Here is a 22,636-nt window from a genome sequence, read left to right as displayed (position 1 = left end):
TCGTTCAGAGCCTGCCTGCGTTCGTTTTCGCCAGAGTCAGGTGGCCAACCGCCCCGTTCCCTGTCCACATGGCCCTGGACGACCTTGAGCTCGTGGTGCGGCGATCCTTGTGTATGCATAGCGTGTGAATGGTGGCTAGCAGGCGCAAAGAAGATCGTGGAGTCGTGAGACCTGGGGAAACCATCCTCTCCTCATTCTATGGATACCTTACACTACCATACCCAGTGCTACTGCTGCATGTCTCGCTCCAGACCAGTCCTCGTGGCATCCTATGTGTGCCCTTCCCGCCTTCTCCTCAATTTTACCTCGCAGATCGTCTGCAACGGTGCGAGCGGTAGCGCAGATCATCCCCATGGGACAATTAAAGAGAATTCCCACCAACCCTGATTGCACTACTACATACTCCGACAAAGTTCCTCTTTAGGGTCGCCCCCGAACTCGGGCCGGCTTCTCTACGGCGTCTCTGGCCCCAAAACCCCAGGCGTTGCGTCGGGCTAGAACGCCGCGGGAAGGAGAGCAGTAAGCCACAGCGTCGTGTGACCGAGGCGCGTCCGAAGAAGCCATCGTGAGAAAAAACATCAGATCAGGTCGACGTGGGAGTTTCACTTTGCTGGACTGCGCTGCATCACAGCCGGCCCGGCCGAACGGCGTTGCATCCGGCACCATCACGGCGGCTCTCTGTCGCGCGAGCAGCAATTTTAATGTGTGATCCAAACTTTACTCGAGCCGAACCTGTTCGCTGGGTGCGGTTCGTGACAGCGACCCCAGCCCAGCAGCTCAGGGGTTGTATCTTATTTTTGAGGCTGTGCGGGGAGGACGACGGGAAAGGAAGGTCGCTTCTGTGATACCTTCATCTGGTGTAGTATTGGGGTCGTTCAGCTTGGCATCTCTTCGGAGGGCAGTGTCCGGGTTGGAATCGCCCCAGACAATCTATGTACAATCCAGATGAAACTGGAGCTGAGCTGTTCAGCTTCCACGTGCTTGGTTCGTGGTCTTGGTGATGGTGGGTTTTGTGGAGGAAGAATGACTCGAGAAACGGGCATACTCAGCTCAGCTGGCTCCATCTTGTGAACTCTTTCGAGATGTTGGACAGAATTTCTTGGTTTCTGAAATTCCTAACTTGATTAAACACGACGGAGCGGTCCTAAAGATAGGTCCAAGATCTCAAAAGTTGATTGTGTTCACGATGGGGGAAGAAGGTCGGACGAAAGGTAGATCGGGACCTTGCAGGCCATGACGATAGAGAACACTGTCTGTGGCAAGTCTTACGAGCCAAGTTCCGGACTGTTCTAAAGATCTTCGGCATGATCATCGAATCGTTGCGCTAAGCAAGTTGTGTCAGGTTGGTCGAGCTGATCGTGACTTAGATCGCGGGTTTCCCGGTCCTCGGACACCGACCTGGCATAGGACGATCGAACAGATTTCGCGAAAAGGCACGATTAGATCAGTAGGCATGCCTTTCCCATGCCGTCACGACTACCTTTCCTCCAGTATCTGCCCCTCTCGATGATATCTTGTTTGCCCTCGTTTTCGCCCTTGCTTCTATCTCTCTGGTTCATTTCATGCGATTCTTTCTCGTTGGTTCGCAGAGCCGTACGATAATCCGCAATCCACATGATACATCTAAGATATTACCACGTTGACATAAACAGCATGAACTTCATATAGATGCTATTCTAATTATGGATTTCTACGGACTTTTGCAAAGTTTTCCCGGGTTGCTTTCCGTCTGCGAGCAACAACAGCGCGGAATGCACACTGCCACTAGCATCCATTCTGAGAAACGCTTGAAGTTGAAGTTGAGATGGGTCTTGTGTCGTAGCTCCAGAAGCAAGTGGCATCTGTCGACCAAGTATCCGACTTACCATGGGACGCATTCTACTCTGGACGACGAGATCGGCAGAGCATTATCAGACTGCGGCTTGGCGGAAAGAACATGAAGCCAGATGTACTTTACGAACTGCATGCCCACATGGCGACTATGCCCGCTTCAAAGGCTGACGAGATCACCATGTAAACAAAATGACTGACGATGCTTCGATACAGCAAGCTGCGACAGCTCTCAAGCGGTATGGAAACATCTGCAACCTGCATCCCGGCGTCAAGATCGGAAGCTACCTTGCTTGTCCAGATCTCCCGCGGAAAAACAGAAAACGAAACCATATTCCATCCCGTCGCCTCATCGTCGGCCCGGTGTTGCGCATCATAACAGCTCAGACGATGGGACCAGTCTCTCTCGGCACCGAGTCCGCGACGAGAGAGACCCCAAACAACATTGACTCTGTTCCGCACCCTCGTGGACGCGTGTGCGAGATACGCAGCGCGGTCCGGATGCTAGATGGCATGAACGAACCAGTGTCGCAAGACGAACAACACCAAAGCCAATCTCGCAAGTCCAACACCATCAAGAGAACCCAGTCTGCAACATGCACTTTCCAAAGCCGCATCCCAATCCCCTCCCCCATCCCAAAGTCCGGTTTCCACATCCTCACACCTCCCCCGTCAACCTATACCCCCCGCCCTCCACAAACCGCCATCCGAGAAGGCCAGCAAAGAACATCAAACGTGCTCAAATTGGTCCCCGAAAAGAAGGACAGAATCCCCAGCAGTTCGTAAAACCTGCCAAAACCTACCTAGACCCTCTCCATCTTGCCCTGCGCCGGTCGTCGTCTCTCCCCACACGCACAGACTCGCTCGTTCGTTTGACTGGCACACGATCGAAAGCCGAGACGAAAGGTAAACACATTGCTCGAAACGAATGCCATGCAGCAACGCAAAAGCAAAAGCACCGGCCGGTTCGAAACGAAACGATTTCGTCCCATCTCACCTTTCGACCCTGAAACCTCAGGGTAGGTAGCTAGCGCGTGCCGGGCCAACACACACGCACAGCTTTGTGCGAACCCAAGTTTATTCGGGATTAAACGAATTAGGGAAAAGAAATAATGACGAAGAAAATCGGTGTGCAACGGACTGGCTACCATCTCCTACAGATCAACGCTCCGGATAAGTTGCCTGGTGTCCTGATGTGCGAGGACATCCCCGCATGGTCGTTCTCAACACTTCTTCAGCTGCTCCACACCGAGCATTAGCATGACCATATGTGACCCGGGTAGATGCTGTCTGCATTGGGCGAGGCAAGGCATTCACGGTAAAGCTTTGGACCTCGCTCGGTGATGGCGAAACAGAATCTATGATGCTTCTATCCAGTAGCCGTCTATGCAACAAAGCCTGGGATGCCATGCATGTCCAGTCCAAGAGGAACAGAACCGAGAAAAAGAAACAAGACATTCCTCACAAAATCAGAAATCCCGCATTCCCAATGCAAATGGAAGAGTACCCTTCTTCCCCAGTACGCCCCGGTCAAGAGTCTGCCGCGCTAGCAGATCCCCTTCTTCTTTTGTGTATGGTGTCTACAACTCCAAAAGTCCCCGAGTCGTGATATAATCGAATTCGTTACGAGGGCGGTCCAGCCGTGCCGCTCTCAATATTAGTGTATTACGTAGGTGTCGTTGTCGAGTGTATGCTTCGTGCAAAGAGAAGTCTAGATGTATCCGCCGTCGATCATGCAAGCGCCGCCGCTCTCGAGGTTCTCGATGCCCGGAACATCGGCGCCAAAGTCCATGATCAAGATCTTGGGGTCCTGACCGGTGCTGACAATCCGACGGTAGTCACTCTTCGCGCTTAGCACCCAGCTAGCGTGCCAACGCGGGAAGTCGAGCAGTTGCCGACCGGTCTCCATGTCGAAAACCTTGATATCGGTGTCGTAGCTACCGCTGACAAGACGACCACTGACAGAGTCGATGTGCAGGCTGCGCACAAGGTTGTCGTGGGCCTTCATCTCGCGGAGGCACTCGCCCGTGTTGGCGTCCCAAATGCGGATGACCTTGTCGTTGCCGGCTGACGCAACGTAGCGGCCATCCTCAGAGAACTGAGAGCACGCCAGACCCTTGGTGTGGCCCTGGAATTCACGGATGTTCTTGCCGGTGTCAATGTTCCAGAGCTTTACACGGAAGTCGCCGGAGCACGAGACGATGGTGTTCCCACGCATCTGAACGGCGTTGACAGGGCCGGAGTGCCCACGAAGTTGACGAAGAAGCTGCCCTGTAGCACGGTCCCAGACGCAGATGCTGATGTCCTTGCTGCAGGTGATGATGTGCTTGTCGTCGAATGCGAGGTCAAGCACGGCGGCAGTGTGGTGACGGAGACGACGAATCGGCCGGTATCCAGAGCGGACGTTGTACACGATGCAAGTCGAGTCGGAGGAGCCCGTCACCAGGATGCGCTCATCGTACTGCAGGCAGAGGATGGATGCCTTGTGGTGAGTCGGGAAGGAAACCAGAGCAGGCGTCGACGGGTTTGCGCGCGGGTTGTCAGGCAGGGTTGCGTAGTGAATCGGCAAGCCATCTTCATCAATCAGCAAAGAAATGTCGTTGACAACTTCTGGAGGACCGATAACAAGTCGGCATTCGAACGTCCGCATGTCCCAAATGCGAATGGTCTTGTCACGAGAGCCAGTGATGATTTTCGATCTGTTCTATGGTCAGTAAACAGCAAGAGACAGTGCCAAGGCGACAACTTACTCATCAAACTGCAGGCAGTAGATACTATCCAAGTGCCCGTTGAGATACACTGGTCTCGCCTTGCCCTCTTTCCATCGCAAGTCGAGCTCCTCCTTGGACTTGTAGATCTGCTTCCAATCGACACCAGGCGTGATGGCGGGCACACCCTGGCCGGTCCCCGGCTGGACGGGAAGACTGGTCGCATAGGTGCCCGTCTTTTCTCGCAGGAAGGACTCGCGCCAGACGTGCTGGTTTTGGACCATTCCCTGCCAATACCGGGAAACTCTACTTGCGGTATTGAGCGCCGCGGCGTCCAAATGGGCGAGCACTTGGATGGCGAGCTCCACTGGCAGCTGGGAGATGAAGTCTGTCCTGCTGATGTTGGCGTCCTCTGCCTCCAGCTCGATCTCTGATTCGGCGCTTGTGACAGTGATGCCGATACCGCTCTCGCGGTCGGTGAAATCGTCCTGGGAAGCACGAAGCCACTTGTTCTGCAACATCTGGTTCTGCGCCGCGGCGGCAGCCTTCGCCGCGGCACCGGTGTGGTACGGAATGACGGGAGGCTCTCCGCCGATGCCGGGAAGGGGCATACATGGGAAACACTGGCCAGAAGAGGAGGCCTCGCTGTTGGCGTCGAAGCCATGGGATGACTTGGAGTGGCGGAAGCTGGCAGCCTGACGAAGGCGTTGCCAGGGGAAGTGGGAGTGCGAAGTGGTCGGGCGGTGGCCGTGATGCTGACTCGGGATCTCGTGGTGAGCACCGCCGATGGAGTGTCGCTTGTGATGGACGATGCCCTTTAGCGAGACTGATGCCCGACGGATCATTCCTTTGATGCTTCCATTGCCTTGTGCTGTCGCGTTTGTACCCTGGGCCGGGTTCTGCTCGCTGCTGGGGCCGCCGTGGCTTCGTGATCGCTCGAGAGTAAGGTCTTCCATATGGCTGGCCAGGTCGGTATCGGCGTGGAGCATGAAGGACTTGCGCCGCCATGGGAGAGAGAGGCTCATGCTGCGAAGGCGGTGCTGTTGAAAGGAGGGTCTAGTAGTAGTTTGAAGCTGCTGTCCGCTGGCTTCGTCTTCTTGGATGGCGGAACTGGAGGACGGCTCGTCGTAGATGGCCTCCTGAGTCGGGGCCCAGTCGGAAACGTTGTAGATGCGTGGAGCCATCTCGTCGTCGTCGTCTTCGTCTTCTTCGTCGTCGTCGAAAGGAGTGGTCGACGCTAATAATGCAATGGATGAAGGTGTAATGAATCGAACGCGAGGTCGAAGTCGGATCGGCCGTCACCTTGCTGGAGAACAGAAAGGCGTCCGTAGGGGAACAGGAAGAAGAGATCGAAACAAGACCCGTGGGGCAGGGCGGAGCGGTAGCACGAGGCGAGGCGAGGACCAGGACAGGACAGGACCTAGGATCATCACATGGTCAGTGGGAGGCTTGAATCATTTGTAGGTTGGCCTGGGCAGGGCAGACAGAGCATGGAAGGGAAGCCTCTTTTCTCCTTACCTGGACGTGGTTTAGCCTCTTTCACAGTCTCCCTTCTTTCCTTCTTCCTTATTTTTGGTCCCCTTCCCAGACCTGACTGACTCTGGCTGGCGCGCCCGAAACTCGTAGCAGTCCAGGGACGACGGGATTGTCTCGGGCTTCGTTCCCTACCTTACCACCAAAGGGTGAGGTGGATAGCTGGGCAGGGTAGCGGCCGGCAATGGGATAAGGTACCTATCCGCAGTAGGTACAGTAGCGAAAGGCAGGGACCTGTACCTGTGGGAGCCAGTAGGAAGGCAACAGGGAGACAGGACGGGCAGCAGATTTCGGGGGGAAGAGGGCGGGAAGATGGGAGATGAGGTGCAGTCGCAGTGCAGGCGGAGGCGTGGAAATCACGGAAAGAGGCCGTTCCTGGGGGTGCTGGGGGGTTTGTCCTTTTCCGGCCTAACGCCAGCAAGTACCTTAGGGGTGTTCGTTTCCCTCCCCGGGCTGCTCCTGCTGGCTTGCTGCTGCTCTCAGAATTTTTCAGGGTCCGTTTCTGCTTGAAGGAGGGATCGACTTTGCGGGCCAACCGGATCGGGGGGCTGAAATCGGGTCTGGCAATATGGGAAAGGAGCGGTGGAGAGCGATAGGGAGAGAGAGAGAGTCGACACCACCAAGATGCTGGTGACGGGGACGGCGTGTGTGAGTGTCTTTGAAGAATGAGTTTGCCGTTGTCTGGCAATACCTAGCGCGCTCCTTGTCTCCTTGACGCCGTGCGCGAGTCAACAAAGGAAAGAAGAGACGATACGATGGCCCCGGTGTAGTCGGTCGCGTCAGGAGAAGTCGACCCGGCGGGCGAGAGAGAGGGATGTGCAGAGGTATGCGCCTTTTCAGCCGGTGTGAGCCCCGTGGCCCTGTGTTTGTTGATCTCGGGGCAGGGTGGGCAGAATTCCAGACTCCGTAATGTTGATATAAATCCTGCTAGCGTCTGCTGCAAGAAGTCTCAGGTACCCAGGCCTGCGGTACGTAGGTAGGTAAAGTATGGATGGTGTATGTACGATGCAATGCGGACTATTGTCTCCGATGTAGAAAAAGGGTCCTCTGCTCTGTGCTGTGGGTAGAGAAAAAGAAAGAAAAAAGCGCCAGGTCCTTTGGTGAAGAACAATCAAGGAAGGAGGCCGTTGCGCCGTAGAAGCGGGAGTACTTTCCTTCCCTTCCCTACGCCAATCTGGGGTACCGGGAACACGTTCGGTATCCAGAGACGTGGACGGGCTGGCCGACAAGCAAAGGGCGTCTTGTTGGACGTGCGCTGTTCTTGTTGTTGCAAAGCGGAGGGGGTGCTCCCGGGAACTGAACGGTCTTTGTATGTCTGGTACGTGTATGCAAGACCGGAGATGATGACCCTCCCGGGCTATATCTTCGCGTCTCGAAGTAAGGTACTATGATATGTATGGAATCTACTATGCCCGGTCAGCCTGAAGGATGGTGACAGCGACGGAAGACATGCGTCAACATCAACTCAGACAGCGAGTCCCGTGGGCAACAACCGTGGGGGCTCTGGAGGAAGACGGCAGCGTGAGGTAAGACGGTGGCTTGCGCTGAGGGCATACTTGATGCACCTCAGTCAATATTGACGCGATGTTGGGTGAGTGTCCAGCGTCTTTGACGTTGTAAATGTTGAAACCGCCGCATCAAACGTCGTCTCCCAGCTACCACAACCTTCCCAATAACCTGTTGCATTGTTTACAATTTCTTCATTGTTGATTCGGGAGATGGCAGCCAGCTTGTCGCAACCGTCCACTGCAACACCGCCGGAGTTTAGCGCAACGTGCGCCAGCTTTTTGACCTTCAGCTAGCAAGTACGTACACGAGGTCCCATGTCCATGTACACACTACACCACGTGAGCTATCGCGAAAGTCATGTATCCGCAACTTCAATAGACTGTTTTCTGGAACATGTTCCTCTCCTGCCATCATCTTTCGTCTAACTCGATACAGGTAGCATCAGCAACGCCAAACCAAATCGCTCGCCATATGCTCAGGCTTATTGCCAGAGAACTACGGAATGCCTCCTTTCGTGCCACAGTGACATCGATGGAGCGCAGATTTACCCCTGGTTCCCTGCAGATGCACCCCTAATGCACCCTGAGAATCCCTTCGCCCCTGCTGGGTTTTCGTACTTCGTGGCGACACCAAAAGCAACAGTCTCAAGTGACCGACGGGCAGAAAATATGTGAAGCCAATCTCTGTTGTTTTCCTGCCAGATAAATTGTTATGATCGACTTTGCTGCAGCCGCGCTTTCTTTTCGCAATACGAACCGTGGAACCGCGTAGTGCGCAATAGTGGGTTTCTCTTTCTTTCTTTTTCTCCGATTCTATCTGAATTTCCTGCTTCAGCACCCAAGCCCGCCAGAGACCGAGATGGCATTTGACTCAAACTGGAAATGTTCTGCATCCCCTCTTGACTCAGATTACGGGCTTGAGGGCATAATCTCTGTCTGATCATCGCCTTGCATCATTCCAGATACCTGTTGTTCGGCCACTAGGAAATGAGAGATGGTCACCCTTTACACCGCATGCCACATGCTCGCGGAAGACCGACATTGCGGGTGTTAGTGGACGTGATGTCTGAGATCATCGGCCATTGTTCTCCGAGGTGTGCTGTAGGGGCACAGAAAGCGACCGTCATTTCCATCCAAATTTTCGCCAGAGCTGACACATCGTGTAGACTGCACAAACTAGCCAGATGACATGATTGCTCGAGATTGCTACCCCTTCATCGAGTTGCTCCTGTGAAGGAGCGTCGTCTGAAGCCTCCGACTCCTCGGTATGCGGGACCTTACCCTCCTGTTCTGCTCTACGCAGTAATTTTCTCTGTCTCTTAGCGGCCCGCTTCTCTATCCTCCTCGCCTTCTGATCAATCTTTGCTTGCCGATTAGCTTCCTGTATAGGGCCTTGTATTTCTCCCGCTGTGAATGGTCTCGGTTGTTGTGCCACGTCTCTGAGCAAGTGTATCAATGCCTCAGAGCAACTTAGAGGCTGTCTTTCAGCATCTCGTACCACAAGCATGAGTAAAGCTTGCAGACAGAAGCGTGCATCGTTGCCCGCTGCATGGAGATTTGCGAAAGGAATTTGTAGAGCATCAAGCAGCTTCTCCAAGCCATAGCGATAGTACAACTGGAGAGGAAACTGGGCAGCTTTGTTCGTGTCAATGATATAAAGCGATTGGTTTGCAAGGTTGATGTTGAGTTGGTGGATGATCTTGAGGTCTGAACTGGTTCCATGTAAGACCAAAACGGTATCCCGGTCAGCATCGATCAAGGCTTCAACTTTTGGCTTCAGTTCTTCAATCGTAATAGGTTGCGAAGTTCCGAACAAGAACCTGTTCGAGGCTCGCCTGCTATACCGGGAATTCCCAATGGCCCATTGATGCGACATGATTATTTGGCTGTGATCTTTCGAAACTGGGTTCAAAAGTGCACTTTCAAGGTCGCGAGTGTCCAATATGGAAATTCCAACGTGAAGTTGTTGGCCTGGGAGAAGTTTTTCATATCCTTGAAAGGTGTCAATATCAAGCCCGACGAACAGGAAATCTTTCATGGGAGTCTTTTGCAACCCCTGTGCCGGTTTTGACAGAGGAAGCGTAGGTAGGCTGGTTTCGACGTCACCATAATGCCCCAGTAGCTGTCGAAGGATGAGAGTCTCGTCTCTCAGGATGCCGGTATGCGATGGTAGCGGCGACGCAGAATCAGAAGACTCTGATTTCAAGTCTGACTCCATGAGTGCGGGAGATAGGCCGGGTGTTGATGTTGCAAGTGAATTACCTCGAGTTCGATATCGTCGTTGCTCTAGGGTAGCCTCAAGCCCTCTAAGCGCAGATGAGGGTGCTTTTTGTTGTGCTTGCGTTCAGTTCTTTTTATTCTGTGTCTTACCAAGTTATTCAAAAGGAACTCTTCTTCACACCTAAGCTTCTATACCAATATTTTTAGCCTCGATCTCTCAAGGTCAGAGAGAACGTGTGGGTGCAGTTCCCTGATTCGATAAAGCAGGGGCCAACTGCCGTCGGCTCCGGCAAGCAGGAACCCGCGGGGCCGGGGAAGCCCGCCGGAGCTTCGGTTTTTCCATGTCCCCCCATGACGAAATGTCCAGTCCATCAGGGTTCCCGTCACGCGAGAAATCCCCTTGATGAGACGAAACCACCAGCTCCGTCCCCCTCAATTGCACTCTTCCTGCCCTTCTACTCTTCTCTAGGTCGAATCACAGTTTGTCGCAGAGACTCGTCAATACCGGAACACCACAATTGGACGCCGCGGCAATGCCTCCCAAATCAGCAGTACAGTACACCACGGCCGGCCGACAGGTCCCTCTCTTTTACAGAGTCTTCTTCCTCGCCATCGAGCCCATTTCCGCCCTCGTCGGCGCCTTCTTCGCCCATTTTCGACAGGACGAATACCTCACACTCACTCACGCCATATCGAAGCCCGACGTCATCCCTCAGGGTACCACGATCGTGCTCTCTCAGCTTGCGAACCTCTACCTCCTCTTCGCCCTCAACGAAGCCCTTGTCCTCCGCTCGACAAACGATATCCGGGTTTGGAAGACCGTCCTGTTCGTCCTGCTGGTCGCCGACCTTGGGCACCTGTACACCGTCCGAAGCCTAGGCCCCGAGGTGTACTACAACTTCACCAAGTGGAACGCCATCGACTGGGGCAACGTGCCTTTTGTCTACCTCGGTGCCTCCATGCGCACCGCGTTTTTGGCCAATGTTGGGCTCAGCGGTCGACGCGTTGTGGCCAACAGACAGCAATAAGGAGCTATGGGTGGCAGAGCTGTCCAGATGAATAAGCCGACGATTGACAGGGGTGGCATTAGTGCTGGGCGGAGGACCGCCCGAACATTGCACCGAGCCCGAGCCCGCCGACATTCGGTCAGCACAACGCCGCTGCCGAGGACGAAAACATCGAAAACTCATCGGGGATAAAGTTTTGAAGATGGCCTGCATGCAGACGATGTCCCGAGTCGATGGAAGAGTTGATGAGGGATGCAAGCAGGTACAAACCCGAGCAAATACCGACATGCTGGTATCCGGAACCCCGTTCGACCGGCATAGCGCCCTCCTGAACGGCCGTCCGGTTCGCTTCAACCAGGAATACTTACAGCACAGCTCAGGTGGTTGGTTGGAGTCATTTGCATGACACATTGAGGCTCGGAGACGTGCACCGAGATACAGCGAAAGCGGCCCCCGAGCAGCGAGGTTGACCCTCCGACCATGGCTCTTTGGTATAGCCAAGCCCGATGTTATCTGTGACTGCGGTTTTCCAGTCGACCTCGTCGACGATCGGAACAGAGACGGCGGGTTCTAGTTGGTGGGAAATTCGGCAGCCGGTCTCGGAAAATCCCCCGGACAATTTCCCTTCCCCAAGCCGCGGGGGAAGCCACATTGGGTCGGGTGGATTGTGCGGTGCAATTGGCGGGCAATGGTGGGGTTTCATCGCGGGGCACGGCACGATGGATGGGATGGAGCAACAATCAGAAACAGGACAAGCGAAGCCAGAAACAAAATTCAGCAGACCGATTTCACAATCATGGGAACATGCGTCACCAGTGTCGCCCGTCGATAACTCCAGCCAGGCACGTCCGTGCTGCCTTCATTCGGCAACATATCCACGGGCATGCGGATGAAGCCACTGGCTCGGCATCGTGAAAGTCGGATGAGGGACGCATATAAGCAATGGGGATTTTCTCGAGGGGAAATTCACCCGAGTTCCTCCCCCCAGCAGGCGCCTAGCCTTGCCTGGGCCAGGGTCCCGCCCCAGTCCTCCTCTTCCATCCATCCATCTCGCATGGGATGACATTGCGGCGCGACGTTAGCCCCTCCTTGTTCGTCGCAGTTGGTGGTGCCCCTCATCCAGGGATCACTGGACTTTGCTCCACGCGCCGCGACTGAGGTTGGAAGGTGGGGGTGTTGCTTGGGGGTAGCTATACGATGGCCAGAGGTATTTCATCCGCGGCTGTCCCTCTGGTCTGCCCTTGAGCTGTTTCTGCCTCTTCTCTTCCCCTTCCTTCCTGCCTTGACAATCTACTTCTTCACGCAGCCCATAGGTTTCCCGCTGCCGAACGAGCTGATTGACCCTCTACACACACTTCAACTGCACATCCATCATAGTCACGATGGCCAACATCCCCGAGAAGTTCACCGGCTTCCAGGTCAACAGCGCCGAGACCTGGCAAGACTTCAAGAAGCAGCAGTTCGACCCTAAGCCCTTCGGAGACTACGACGTCGATATCAAGATTGAGTGCTGCGGTGTCTGCGCCAGTGATGTTCACACCGTCAAGGGTGACTGGGGTGCTCAGCCCTACCCTCTGGCCGTCGGCCACGGTGAGTCTACTCCAATTGCATCTCAGACCACGAGGACTAAGATGGCTAGAAATCGTCGGCAAGGCTCTGAGAGTCGGCCCCAAGGTCACTAAGATCAAGGCCGGTGAGCGTGTCGGTGTCGGTGCCCAGTCTTACGCCTGCCTCGACTGCCGCCAATGCAAGAACGACAACGAGACATACTGCAAGGAGCAGCTCGACACCTACGGATCTACCTTCCCTGACTCCGGTGCCATCTCACAGGGTGGCTACTCCTCCCACGTCCGCACCCACGAGCACTGGTGAGGTCCCTCAAAACTACAAGAGTATAAACCCCATACTGATATCTGCCAGGGTCTTCCCCATCCCCGAAGCCCTCCCGAGCACCCTCGCCGCGCCCATGCTTTGCGCCGGTTTGACCGCCTACAGCCCTCTCATCCGCAACGGCTGCGGTCCGGGCAAGAAGGTCGGCATCGTCGGTATTGGTGGCATTGGTCACTTCGGTGTCATGTTCGCCAAGGCCCTCGGCGCCGAGGTCTGGGCCATCTCCCGCTCCCGCTCAAAGGAGGCCGACTCCCTCAAGATGGGCGCCGACGGCTACCTCGCCTCCGGCGAGAAGGGCTGGAACGAGCCTCACAAGATGACGTTCGACCTCATCCTTAATACGGCCAACTCCTTTGAGGGCTTCGACCTTTCTGCCTACCTCAGCCTTCTCGACGTCCACGGCAAGTGGGTTTCCGTCGGTCTTCCGGGAGGCGGCGGCATCACCGTCCGCAACCAGGACTTCCTGCCCAATGGCTGCTTCATTGGTAGCTCGCACTTGGGCAGCAGACGCGAGACGCTGGAGATGTTGCAGCTGGCTGCGGACAAGGGCATCAAGACGTGGGTGCAGGAGGTTCCCATCAGCGCGGACGGTCTGAGGAAGGCTATGAACGGTATCGAGGACTCCAGTGTCCGTTACAGGTATTGCCTGACCAACTACGAGGAGGCGTTTGGCCAGTAGAGGGGTTTATAATGTGTAGCGCATGTCCAAAAGAATACCATTTGATGACCAATGAGCATGTGAGAGGTCTTTTATGATGCCGGTGATCGTTGACGATGAGTCGCGCGTCGCTGGAGAGGTACATTCTGACCCGTTTCGCTGGCCATCAGCCTATATATGTCAATGGTTGAGCCTATGAGTACGCCAACGGCAGACAAGACTCGTCAAAGCTTTTGCATGCGGGAGCCTGGTCAATTGGGTTTAATGGCGCCGCCTGTTCGGACGAAGAGGGTCCCTTCTTGGGCGTCCTTCTATCACCAATAACGGCCATCACCATTCATGAACGTCGTGTTAGTCAATTCTTCAGCTGAGTCGCGTCTTAAAATCCAATCCACTGAACCTTAAATGATTATTCAGTCTCCCAGCTTGTTGAAAGACGTATTAAAACACCGTAGATGAGATATACACAGGTGGCGTCGAACAGTTCCTCATGGTGTTGCAAGAGGATACAGGACCCTACTTACACGGATAAGTATGGATATGTCCTCATCCCAGCATTCAGCATTGGGATCAAAGACTACAGATAACATTCCGAAATCACTACATGATGCGGATTGCAGTTGTTCGCCAACAACCAAGTCGCATCTAATGTTTTGGTTGAGATGGCGAGATCAGACCGAAGTACACCGAGCGCAGGTGAACTCGGGGAACGGACACAACCCAGTGGACCCTGAGGTGCTAAACACAGGGCGTCAGCGCCTTCCGCTGCTCAACTTGCGCCCTGCACTCCCTGTAACCGTTGAAAATTTAGCAGGACCGGCTGGAGACTCTGCCCCTCATCCCGATCGGGGATAGTGCGGGGTTGTGGCTCTTGCGTCAACCAGAGTCAGAGTCAGCGACGAGGTGCGGAAGGTGCGCACTGCTCTGCGTGACTCCTTTCCCTTCTGTCGCTAGTCGAAGCCACTGTCTTTTGTCTCCGTCGTCCGTCTCCCTCACTTCCCGGCTTGTTTGAAGCAACCGACACACGAATACACGAACAAAGACACCGGCATTACTTGAGCTACCTGTTCTGCCATCAATTGACGCCGCCCCGAGGGCATCATCCCACCGAACCCGTCAAATCTTTCGCAAACCCCACCACCAACACCAACGATCGCATACATCGCCATGGCGCCCACCGAGCCCATCTTGCCCGTCAAAGGTAAAAACAACATCCTCATCACCTCAGCCCTGCCCTATGTCAACAACGTCCCTCATCTGGGTAACATTATCGGCTCCGTGCTGTCCGCCGACGTCTTCGCTCGCTACTCCCGCGCCCGCGGCAACCCCACCATCTACAGTACGTCGCAACCCCTCCACACTTGCTTCATCTCCGTCCACGACTGACGACTTTAACTCCAGTTTGCGGCTCCGACGAGTACGGTACTGCGACCGAGACGAAGGCCCTCGAGGAGGGTGTCGACCCTGCTACCCTCTGCGCCAAGTACCACGCCATTCACAAGGGCATCTACGACTACTTCGACATCTCCTTCGATATCTTCGGCCGAACCCCCACTCCCCAGCAGACTGAGATCGTCCAGGACATCTTCACCAAGCTGTGGAAGAATGGCTACATTGAGGAGCGCGAGACCATCCAGCCCTTCTGCCCCGTCGAGGCTCACAACACCTTCCTCGCTGACCGCTTCGTTGAGGGCACCTGCTCCGTGTGCAATTACGACGGCGCCAGAGGAGACCAGTGCGACAAGTGCGGTAACCTTCTCGACCCCTTGGAGCCTGAGACCGACCCCAACGCTGGTGCCGACGACGACGTCGCCGCCAAGGCCACTGGCTGGCTGATCAACCCCAGATGCAAGCTCGACGGAGCTACCCCCGAGAAGCGCAAGACGAAGCACTTGTTCTTGAAGCTTGATGCTCTTAAGGATGAGCTTGTCAAGTGGTTCCAGTCTTCCAGCAAGAAGGGTGCCTGGAGCAACAACGCCGAGCAGATTACCCAGGCTTGGATCGACAAGGGCCTGAAGCCCCGTGGTATCACGAGAGATCTGAAGTGGGGTGTGCCAATCCCCACCGGCGAGGTCGGCGAGGACTACGCAAGGAAGGTGTTCTACGTCTGGTTCGACGCTTGCATTGGTGAGTAGCTGCTATACCTCCCTTTCCAGATCTACGGCTGACCCGTCTAGGCTACGTCTCCATCACCAAGAACTACACCGACGGCGACAACCTCGAGGGCAAGAAGTGGGAGCAGTGGTGGAAGAACCCCGACGATGTCAAGCTGGTAAGTGACGCGCGCGCTACGCACGTATTCAAAGAGCTCATAGCTGACCTTTGACAGTACCAATTCATGGGCAAGGACAACGTCCAATTCCACACTATTATCTTCCCTGGATCCCAGCTCGGCACAGGAGAGAACTGGACCAAGCTGCACAAGATCTCCACTACGGAGTACCTCAACTATGAGGGCGGAAAGTTCAGCAAGTCGAGAGGTGTTGGTGTCTTCGGCAACCAGGTTCAGCAGACTGAAGTTCCCGTTGATGTCTGGAGATACTACCTCCTTGCCCGCCGCCCAGAGACGTCCGACTCTGAGTTCATGTGGCAGGAGATGGTTGATGGCAACAACAACGAACTGTAAGTCTCTCGGCAGCTCGACTGTCGGTTTTAGCTAACAGCTTTACAGCCTCAAGAACCTCGGTAACTTCTGCCAGAGAGGTGAGCAACCCCCTTCGCGTCATCGTCAACATAGCTAATACTTTGCAGTGAACAAGTTCTGCCAGGCCAAGACCAACGGCGCTGTCCCTGACTACACCAAGTACACGGATGATTACCTGAAGAACCACGTTGTCGAGGTCAACAACCTCCTCAGCGAGTACATCAAGAACATGGAGGACACCAAGATGAGAGCTTCCCTGCACAGCATCCTGTCGATTTCTGCGTAAGTGCCTCTAAAATTAGGTATCGCTCAGCATCGGCCGCTAACAGTCGACACAGTCTTGGAAACAAGCTGCTCCAGGACAACAAGCTTGACAACAAGCTGCTGACCGAGGAGCCTGACCGTTGCGCTGCCGTGGTCGGCCACGCACTGAACCAGATCAACCTCATCGCATCTCTGGTCAGCCCCTTCCTGCCTAACACATCCAAGGCGATCTTTGAGCAGCTCGGTGTCGACAGCCAACCTACTATTCCTGATAGCTGGGTTGTCGACGCGATCAAGCCTGGCCACAAGCTCGGCGAGCCTAAACACCTGTTTTCTCTCATTCCTGCCACCAAGATCGAGGAGTGGAAGGACGCTTTCGGCGGCGAGGAAGTCCGTAAGCAAAAGGAGGAGGCTGCGGCGAAGGCTGCAGCCAAGAAGGCCGCAAAGGAGGCCGACAAGGCCCGCAAGAAGGCCAAGAAGGAGGCCGAAAAGGCCAAGGCTGCCGGCGCAACTGTGGAGTCGGGCGAGAAGAAGGCAGAGGCTGACCCGGCTATCGAGTCAGTAACGGAGGCCATTGCGAAGGCGGACGTCCACACTTCCTAGACGACGATGACCAAGACCAGAGACGACAAGGATAGAGAGGACGACGGCGGACGACGACGGACGACGACGAGGGAGGACGATGGTCGGGGGGTGGGGGGGCAAATGGATTTTCACGAGAAAGGACGACAGCCGGTGAAATGAGGGTGAGAGGCGGTGAAAGTGAAATACAATGATAGTGAAAGATGATAATGACAAGAAACGATGACAGTAAGAGGTGACACTAGTGAAACACGATGTGGATGAGAAACGACGTGATAAGAAACGACGACGACGACGACGAGAGTAGACGAAGAGGGTGATAGACGAGGAAGGCGAAAGCGAAGGTGAGGGACGACGCGAGCGAGGGACCAGCAAGGCGAAGCACGAGAAAGATAATAGACGAGCAAGGTAAAAGACAACAACGACGGCGACGGCAACGGCGAAAGAGAACGGGGGTGGGAGACAACGACTGCGAGAGGAATAGACGATACATGCGAAGGACGACGATGGCGAAAACGGACGAGACTAGAGACGAGGACGAAGACGATGATATTGAGAGGGGTAGGGACTATAAAGAAGTTAGTCCTATGACGAGAGTCAATTCCTAGGCCAATACGCGCACTTACTTTATTCATTGGTGTTAGTTGCTGTGGGCATGAATCTAGCTTGATATCTTGCCTATCATCACCTGAGTCCGATTTCTCTTGCTCATCTCTAGGGCCCTCGATAGCTTGGCACAGAACAGCCTCCAAGCGGATGGATGGCCAGCAAGCAGCCGTTGAGAACGGGGTCGTATTTATCAAGATGAGCGAACGGTCGAAGCGGGTTGCGTGGCTAAGGTAGTCAACTTCAACGAAGCAATTCAAATTCAGTAACAAACATCAACAGTAGATACAGGCATGCCTATGTTCCGATTGAACTGGAGCTAACTGGTTCTGGATATGGCCAAGCAAAGGTTGTCCACCCCTGGCTGCCCAGCCTGCAGGATAACAGGCAGACGAGACACTTTCAGCTCCTGCACCGCCGTACTTCAAGGTCTCCGTTTCTTCCTCTCCCTACTCCTAACCGCTCGATCGAGTATCAGTCGCATCACTTTCATCAACCCAATGGCTACTTCCGAGTCATTTACCTATTCCTCAGCAGTGAGCGCCAGTCAGTTCCGACTGGTGAACATCCAAGCTGCCCGCGAGGGTCCTCTTGAAACGCAAGTCGCGACATTCTCGCTCGCAGCGCATCCGAAATACTACACATTGTCGTACTGTTGGGGAGCCGCGGATTTCGACTCCGATGAGGCGGACCAGGCCCCTAGATTCTCCAGCATTGCTGTCAATGGGAGAAATTTCCCAGTACGGGAGAATCTGCGCGATGCTCTTCTCCAATTACGACAGAGCTTTCCAGACGCTTGGTTCTGGATTGACGCCATTTGCATCAACCAGGACGACAACGCCGAGCGCTCGGCGCAGGTTGCTATCATGGACAAGATTTACACCAAGTCTCATTCGACTGTCGCGTGGATAGGAAGGGAGAAGCCGGGGCTGGAAAGAGCTCTTGAAGTCATTACAGACAGGATTATGACGTGGGACAAGTGGTCGGATGCCCCTGGTATCAGCTATTGGGAGGTGAACGCGACTCAAGACTATGAGCCCCTAGCTCGAGCAATGGCGGGGATCCCAGACCTAGCTCTGGAAGACTGGATGGCACTCGAAGGCATATATGGGCGGCGCTGGTTCCGGAGGCTTTGGGTCGTGCAGGAGGTCGCGCTGTCCACGGAGGTCATCGTCCTCTGCGGGATTCAGCAGATACCGTGGCCTGTCCTGGGGAGTTTTGCCTGGCTTACGATGAACTCCGGGTCACTATACCGCGGCCAACAACTCATGGGCGAAAATGGTCTCCATCGGCAGGTTGACATGGGTATCATGAACGCGACTGCGATCAACACCTGTCGTAGCTGGTGCGACTACTACAGAGATCTCTATTCCCGAGATCCGAGTAATCCGATACGCCCTGGGGTTTTCACACCCGAAGGCTACATCACTATTGTCCTATTCCCGAAATGGGAAAAGGCTTTGGAGGACCTGCTCGATAACACCTCGACCTTTGAGAGCACTGATGGCAGGGACCAGATTTATGGACTATTCGGAATGCTCAAGTTCATCGCCGAGTTTGAAAAGATTCTCGCCGAGTTTGAGAGGCACCGCGACGATTTCGTGGACTTTGGGTTCGATGACGCCCTGATCAGTGTGGACTACGACATACCATTGCCGGACCTTTACACCAGAGTCACCAGCCAGATTGTCGGGTCTGGACGACTGGAGCTTCTCACGCGGGCTGGCGTGGCTTATGAGAGAATGGAAGGTCTTCCGTCTTGGGTGCCCGACTTCCGCGGGACCATTGTGACGGATCTGGCGCAAGATGCTTCCAGGCATGCCGGGAACGCAGACCTGGGGATTAGAATTGTGGGTGACAAGCTGTACTGTCGAGGTTTCAAGGTCGGCGCCGTGCCCGAATCGACGGACTTTCTGGCACAGGCTCTGAGCGGCCAGGCGAATCCTGTGTATCCCTTCACCAACCGGCCCACGGTGGATGCATATTGGCGCACGCTCGTGATGGACAAGAAGGAGCCCATGAGCCGACTCCTGGGAGCGCGTGACGAGGTGGGACTATCATTCCGCGAATGGACGGTTTCCTGCATGCTTCAGCTTGCCATTGTGCAGTTACAGGCTGGGATGGACTGGGATAATGTGGAGGAGAGCATGAAGGATTTCGATGAAACGGCAGCCATGGACACGACCGGGCTATACCCCGGCACGAAAGACCTGAAGGCTCGGCTAGGCATACTGGGTTACTTGGGGGAGGCCGAGGAGGCGTCGAGAGAGGAGAAGAGGGCGGTCATAGAAAGGGCAGAGGAGCATCTCCGAATCTGGCAGATCCATTCTTTGCATAATAATCGATTGTTCTCGCTTCTTGATGGGGGACATATGGCTCTGCTGGACAACTCCGCAGCTTTGGGAGACGAGGTATGGATTCTGAAGGGGCTACAGCTGCCGCTGCAAATGAGAAGGGTAGAAGGGGGTAACTTTGTCATAGTCTGCGATGCATACGTTCACGGCATCATGTCCGGTGAAGCTATCACTGATGAGGTTGTGTGGGAGGATATTTGCATTGTCTAGATACACATTTCTTTTTACTATTATCATTATATGCAGACCCTTCTGTCTACTTCTTCTCCTCGGGGGGATACACCACGATGCGGTCGATATCGGCACCCTTAAAGTCGAATCCGTTCCACAGACCGCCGATGGTGATTGTGTTGTTCGATCCCTTGTCCAAGGTCAGGTTCAGCGGCGTGGACAGGATGATGCCCTTGTGCGTGTCGCGCTGGTACAGAGACTCGACCTGCTGCTCGTTGCCGTTGACGATGACGCTCGCGATGCGGCGCAGCTGCCACGACCCTCCGATGCGGTCGGGCGTGCCGCCGGGCTGGTCGCCGAAGCCCATGTCGTCCGTGTTCTGGTAGTAGAACGACACCCACTGCGGCTCGCCGGCGCCCTCGATGCCCTCGAAGGTGACCTTGCTGTCGTTGCCGTAGATGCCCGTGACGATGGTGCCGCCGCTGGCGAAGTTGGCCTCCTGCTTGAAGGCGTTGCCGGAGACGGTGGCGGAGTCGTGCGCGGAATAGGTCGTTCCCTCGATAGGGGTGACGACGCCGGTCTTGACGTCGAGGTCGTAGATGTCGTGCCACTCGACGTGGACGGACTTCTTCTCATCGTCGACGCTGAGGGGCAGCCAGATGTAGCGGGACTCCCAGAGGGAGTTGGAGTCCCACTGGTCGCCGAGGTAGAGGTAGGTCGTCACCTCGGAGCCGTTGATGCGCAGGGAGAAGCCGGACTGGGAATTGTAGGTGCGGGTGTACGAGTCGGAGACGAAGAAGGGCTGGGACCAGGGACCGGCAAGGGAATCGGCGCGGAAGGCGACGACGTTATTGGGGCGGTAGCCCGTCTTGTGGGACATGAGGGCGTAGTAGCTCGAGTCGGTCTGGATGATGGTCGGTGCCTCGAGGTCGTACTTGTCGAAGCGGTGGACAACCTCGGTGACGTTTGTGAGCTCGTCGTTGAAGGAGCTGAGGTAGACGTCGCGGCCCTCGCGGCGGTCACCATTGGAGTAGAGAGCGTAGGAACGGCCGTCCTTGTAGTCTGTAAAGATGCCAAAGTCCTGGGACCAGTTGCCGAGGGGCGCCGTGGCGTCGACGAAGGTGTATGGCCCGCTGATGTTTGGGGAGGTGGCCAGGCCTTGGAGGAGGAGGCCGTAGGTTGAGTTGTCGGCGTGCCACCACATCTGAGGGGAGTTGTTAGTCAATTGACGTACAAGAGAGGACGAGGCAGACGTACGTGGTACTCCCCGGTGGGCTCGGAGTAGACCACCTTGGGACGCTGGATGATCATGTCCGAGTCAATGTACGGGTGTCCGTCAATGGGCTCAAGGGCCTTGCCATGAAACTCCCATGTCGCCAGGTCGTCGGAGCTGTAGACGGAGACACCGCCGCCCTCCTCCTGACCCTGGACCTTGTACTCGCCGAACCAGAAGAACTTGCCCGTGTCGCGATCGATGGTGACGCCGCCGGCGTGGGCGTTGACGAGGTTTCCCTCGGTATCACGCCATCTTCCGCCGGGGACGATCCACTTTGCGGACGCGAGCGAGGCGAGGAGAAGACCCGTTGAGAAGAGCTTCGTGAGCGCCATGTTGAGGACTTGGTGGTCGAGGCAAGCTTGGCTGGCACTTTGACTTGAGGCGTGACTCTCTAAGCTTTGTCTTCGTGGGATGGTGCCTTCGAATGCGACATCAGGGCTTTTATATTGACTTCATAACTTCCTGCGGTGCGGCCGAGACGGACCGGCTGGCATTGGCCCGAGGACCGAAGACTCTGTGCCGGGCCATTGAGAGGCGGCTTGGGAAGCTTGGGAGTCTGCAGAGAGCGGATGATCGTGGCTGGGGATGCCAAGCTGGACGAAAGCTGGAGAATTTTCCCGTTGGTGAGTATTGGGCGCGGTGGTGCGGGGGAAGCTATGGAAGGTTCATCAGCTTTCATATGAAGTATTTCCCAGTTGGAGCTAGGGGAAGCTTGGGAGGCCCAGGGGGGCATTCGGAGTACAGGGGTTGTGGTGTTACCGCGAGTTGATGCGGGTGAAGTGGGCGATGGCGTGCGGGGTTTTAGCGTCTGGAGCGTCGTATCCTTTTGTCCCGCGCCCTGGAAACGATGCTCTTTGAGGCCGGGGTCCTCCTTACGAGTCACACTATGGTTGATGCCGTTTGTGGGTGGGTGGAAGGGGAAGGGGGCGCTCCAGGGTCGCCGCAAATCGCTCCACTAGTTGAGGTGCCGCTTTGAACAACTTTTTGATGAGATTTTGTCGACCTCGTTGAGCAGCAACAGTTATGACATCCGGAATTATTTTGCCGAGGGCGTTCTCAACTGCGAAGATTATGGTGTTGTCTGGAAATCCAGCCTTGATCATCTCAATAAAAAGTCTGTCGTCGTTAGGATCGGCGTATGGATGTGATCCACTTTGTACTAAAAACTGTAGTGTCGACTGATGACGGGCGTAATACAATGCTTTCCGCGAGTAGGCGAGACACCACTGACGAGGCAGATAGTCAAGAGTGGCTCCTCTAGAAATCAACAAGCGGATAGCGTCAAGGTGGCCTGAAAGCATGCTGACTCCAATCAAAGGAAGGTACTCCGCGTGTCCATTCCTTTGCCGGATTCGCAACTTGGGGCTCATGCCGCCATCCATACA

General features: G+C 55.2%; 6 protein-coding genes across 6 annotated transcripts; 4 read left to right on the top strand and 2 right to left on the bottom strand.

The window, feature by feature from the left end:
• Window positions 1-3,541: 3,541 nt before the first annotated feature.
• Window positions 3,542-5,722, bottom strand: fbxw1-1 (Beta-TrCP; the record flags this gene model as incomplete). Its single annotated transcript, XM_036637830.1, has 2 exons — window positions 3,542-4,529; window positions 4,581-5,722. 2 exons carry the CDS (start codon window positions 5,720-5,722, stop codon window positions 3,542-3,544), a joined length of 2,130 nt encoding a protein of 709 aa, XP_036496713.1.
• A 4,610-nt stretch (window positions 5,723-10,332) lies between these two features.
• Window positions 10,333-10,827, top strand: CGCS363_v005980 (uncharacterized protein; the record flags this gene model as incomplete). Its single annotated transcript, XM_036637829.1, has 1 exon — window positions 10,333-10,827. The coding sequence occupies one exon, from the start codon at window positions 10,333-10,335 to the stop codon at window positions 10,825-10,827; it is 495 nt and encodes a 164-aa protein (XP_036496712.1).
• A 1,361-nt stretch (window positions 10,828-12,188) lies between these two features.
• On the top strand, window positions 12,189-13,375 carry ADH6-2 (NADP-dependent alcohol dehydrogenase 6; the record flags this gene model as incomplete). The annotated part of the gene is made up of 3 exons (XM_036637828.1): window positions 12,189-12,396; window positions 12,446-12,674; window positions 12,727-13,375. The coding sequence occupies 3 exons, from the start codon at window positions 12,189-12,191 to the stop codon at window positions 13,373-13,375; spliced, it is 1,086 nt and encodes a 361-aa protein (XP_036496017.1).
• Window positions 13,376-14,521: 1,146 nt separating this feature from the next.
• Window positions 14,522-16,865, top strand: CGCS363_v005978 (putative methionine--tRNA ligase; the record flags this gene model as incomplete). The annotated part of the gene is made up of 7 exons (XM_036637827.1): window positions 14,522-14,693; window positions 14,756-15,481; window positions 15,532-15,626; window positions 15,684-15,976; window positions 16,026-16,057; window positions 16,106-16,280; window positions 16,337-16,865. The coding sequence occupies 7 exons, from the start codon at window positions 14,522-14,524 to the stop codon at window positions 16,863-16,865; spliced, it is 2,022 nt and encodes a 673-aa protein (XP_036496018.1).
• Window positions 16,866-17,950: 1,085 nt separating this feature from the next.
• CGCS363_v005977 (Heterokaryon incompatibility protein 6, OR allele) lies at window positions 17,951-20,014 on the top strand (the record flags this gene model as incomplete). Its single annotated transcript, XM_036637826.1, has 1 exon — window positions 17,951-20,014. The coding sequence occupies one exon, from the start codon at window positions 17,951-17,953 to the stop codon at window positions 20,012-20,014; it is 2,064 nt and encodes a 687-aa protein (XP_036496002.1).
• A 46-nt stretch (window positions 20,015-20,060) lies between these two features.
• On the bottom strand, window positions 20,061-21,583 carry CGCS363_v005976 (uncharacterized protein; the record flags this gene model as incomplete). Its single annotated transcript, XM_036637825.1, has 2 exons — window positions 20,061-21,179; window positions 21,233-21,583. 2 exons carry the CDS (start codon window positions 21,581-21,583, stop codon window positions 20,061-20,063), a joined length of 1,470 nt encoding a protein of 489 aa, XP_036496003.1.
• Window positions 21,584-22,636: the final 1,053 nt, after the last annotated feature.

This window comes from Colletotrichum siamense (assembly GCF_013390195.1).
Source record: "Colletotrichum siamense strain Cg363 chromosome Unknown KSG_Cg363_contig04, whole genome shotgun sequence".
Lineage (NCBI taxonomy): Eukaryota > Fungi > Ascomycota > Sordariomycetes > Glomerellales > Glomerellaceae > Colletotrichum > Colletotrichum siamense.
This window is presented reverse-complemented; position numbering and strand designations above follow the sequence as displayed.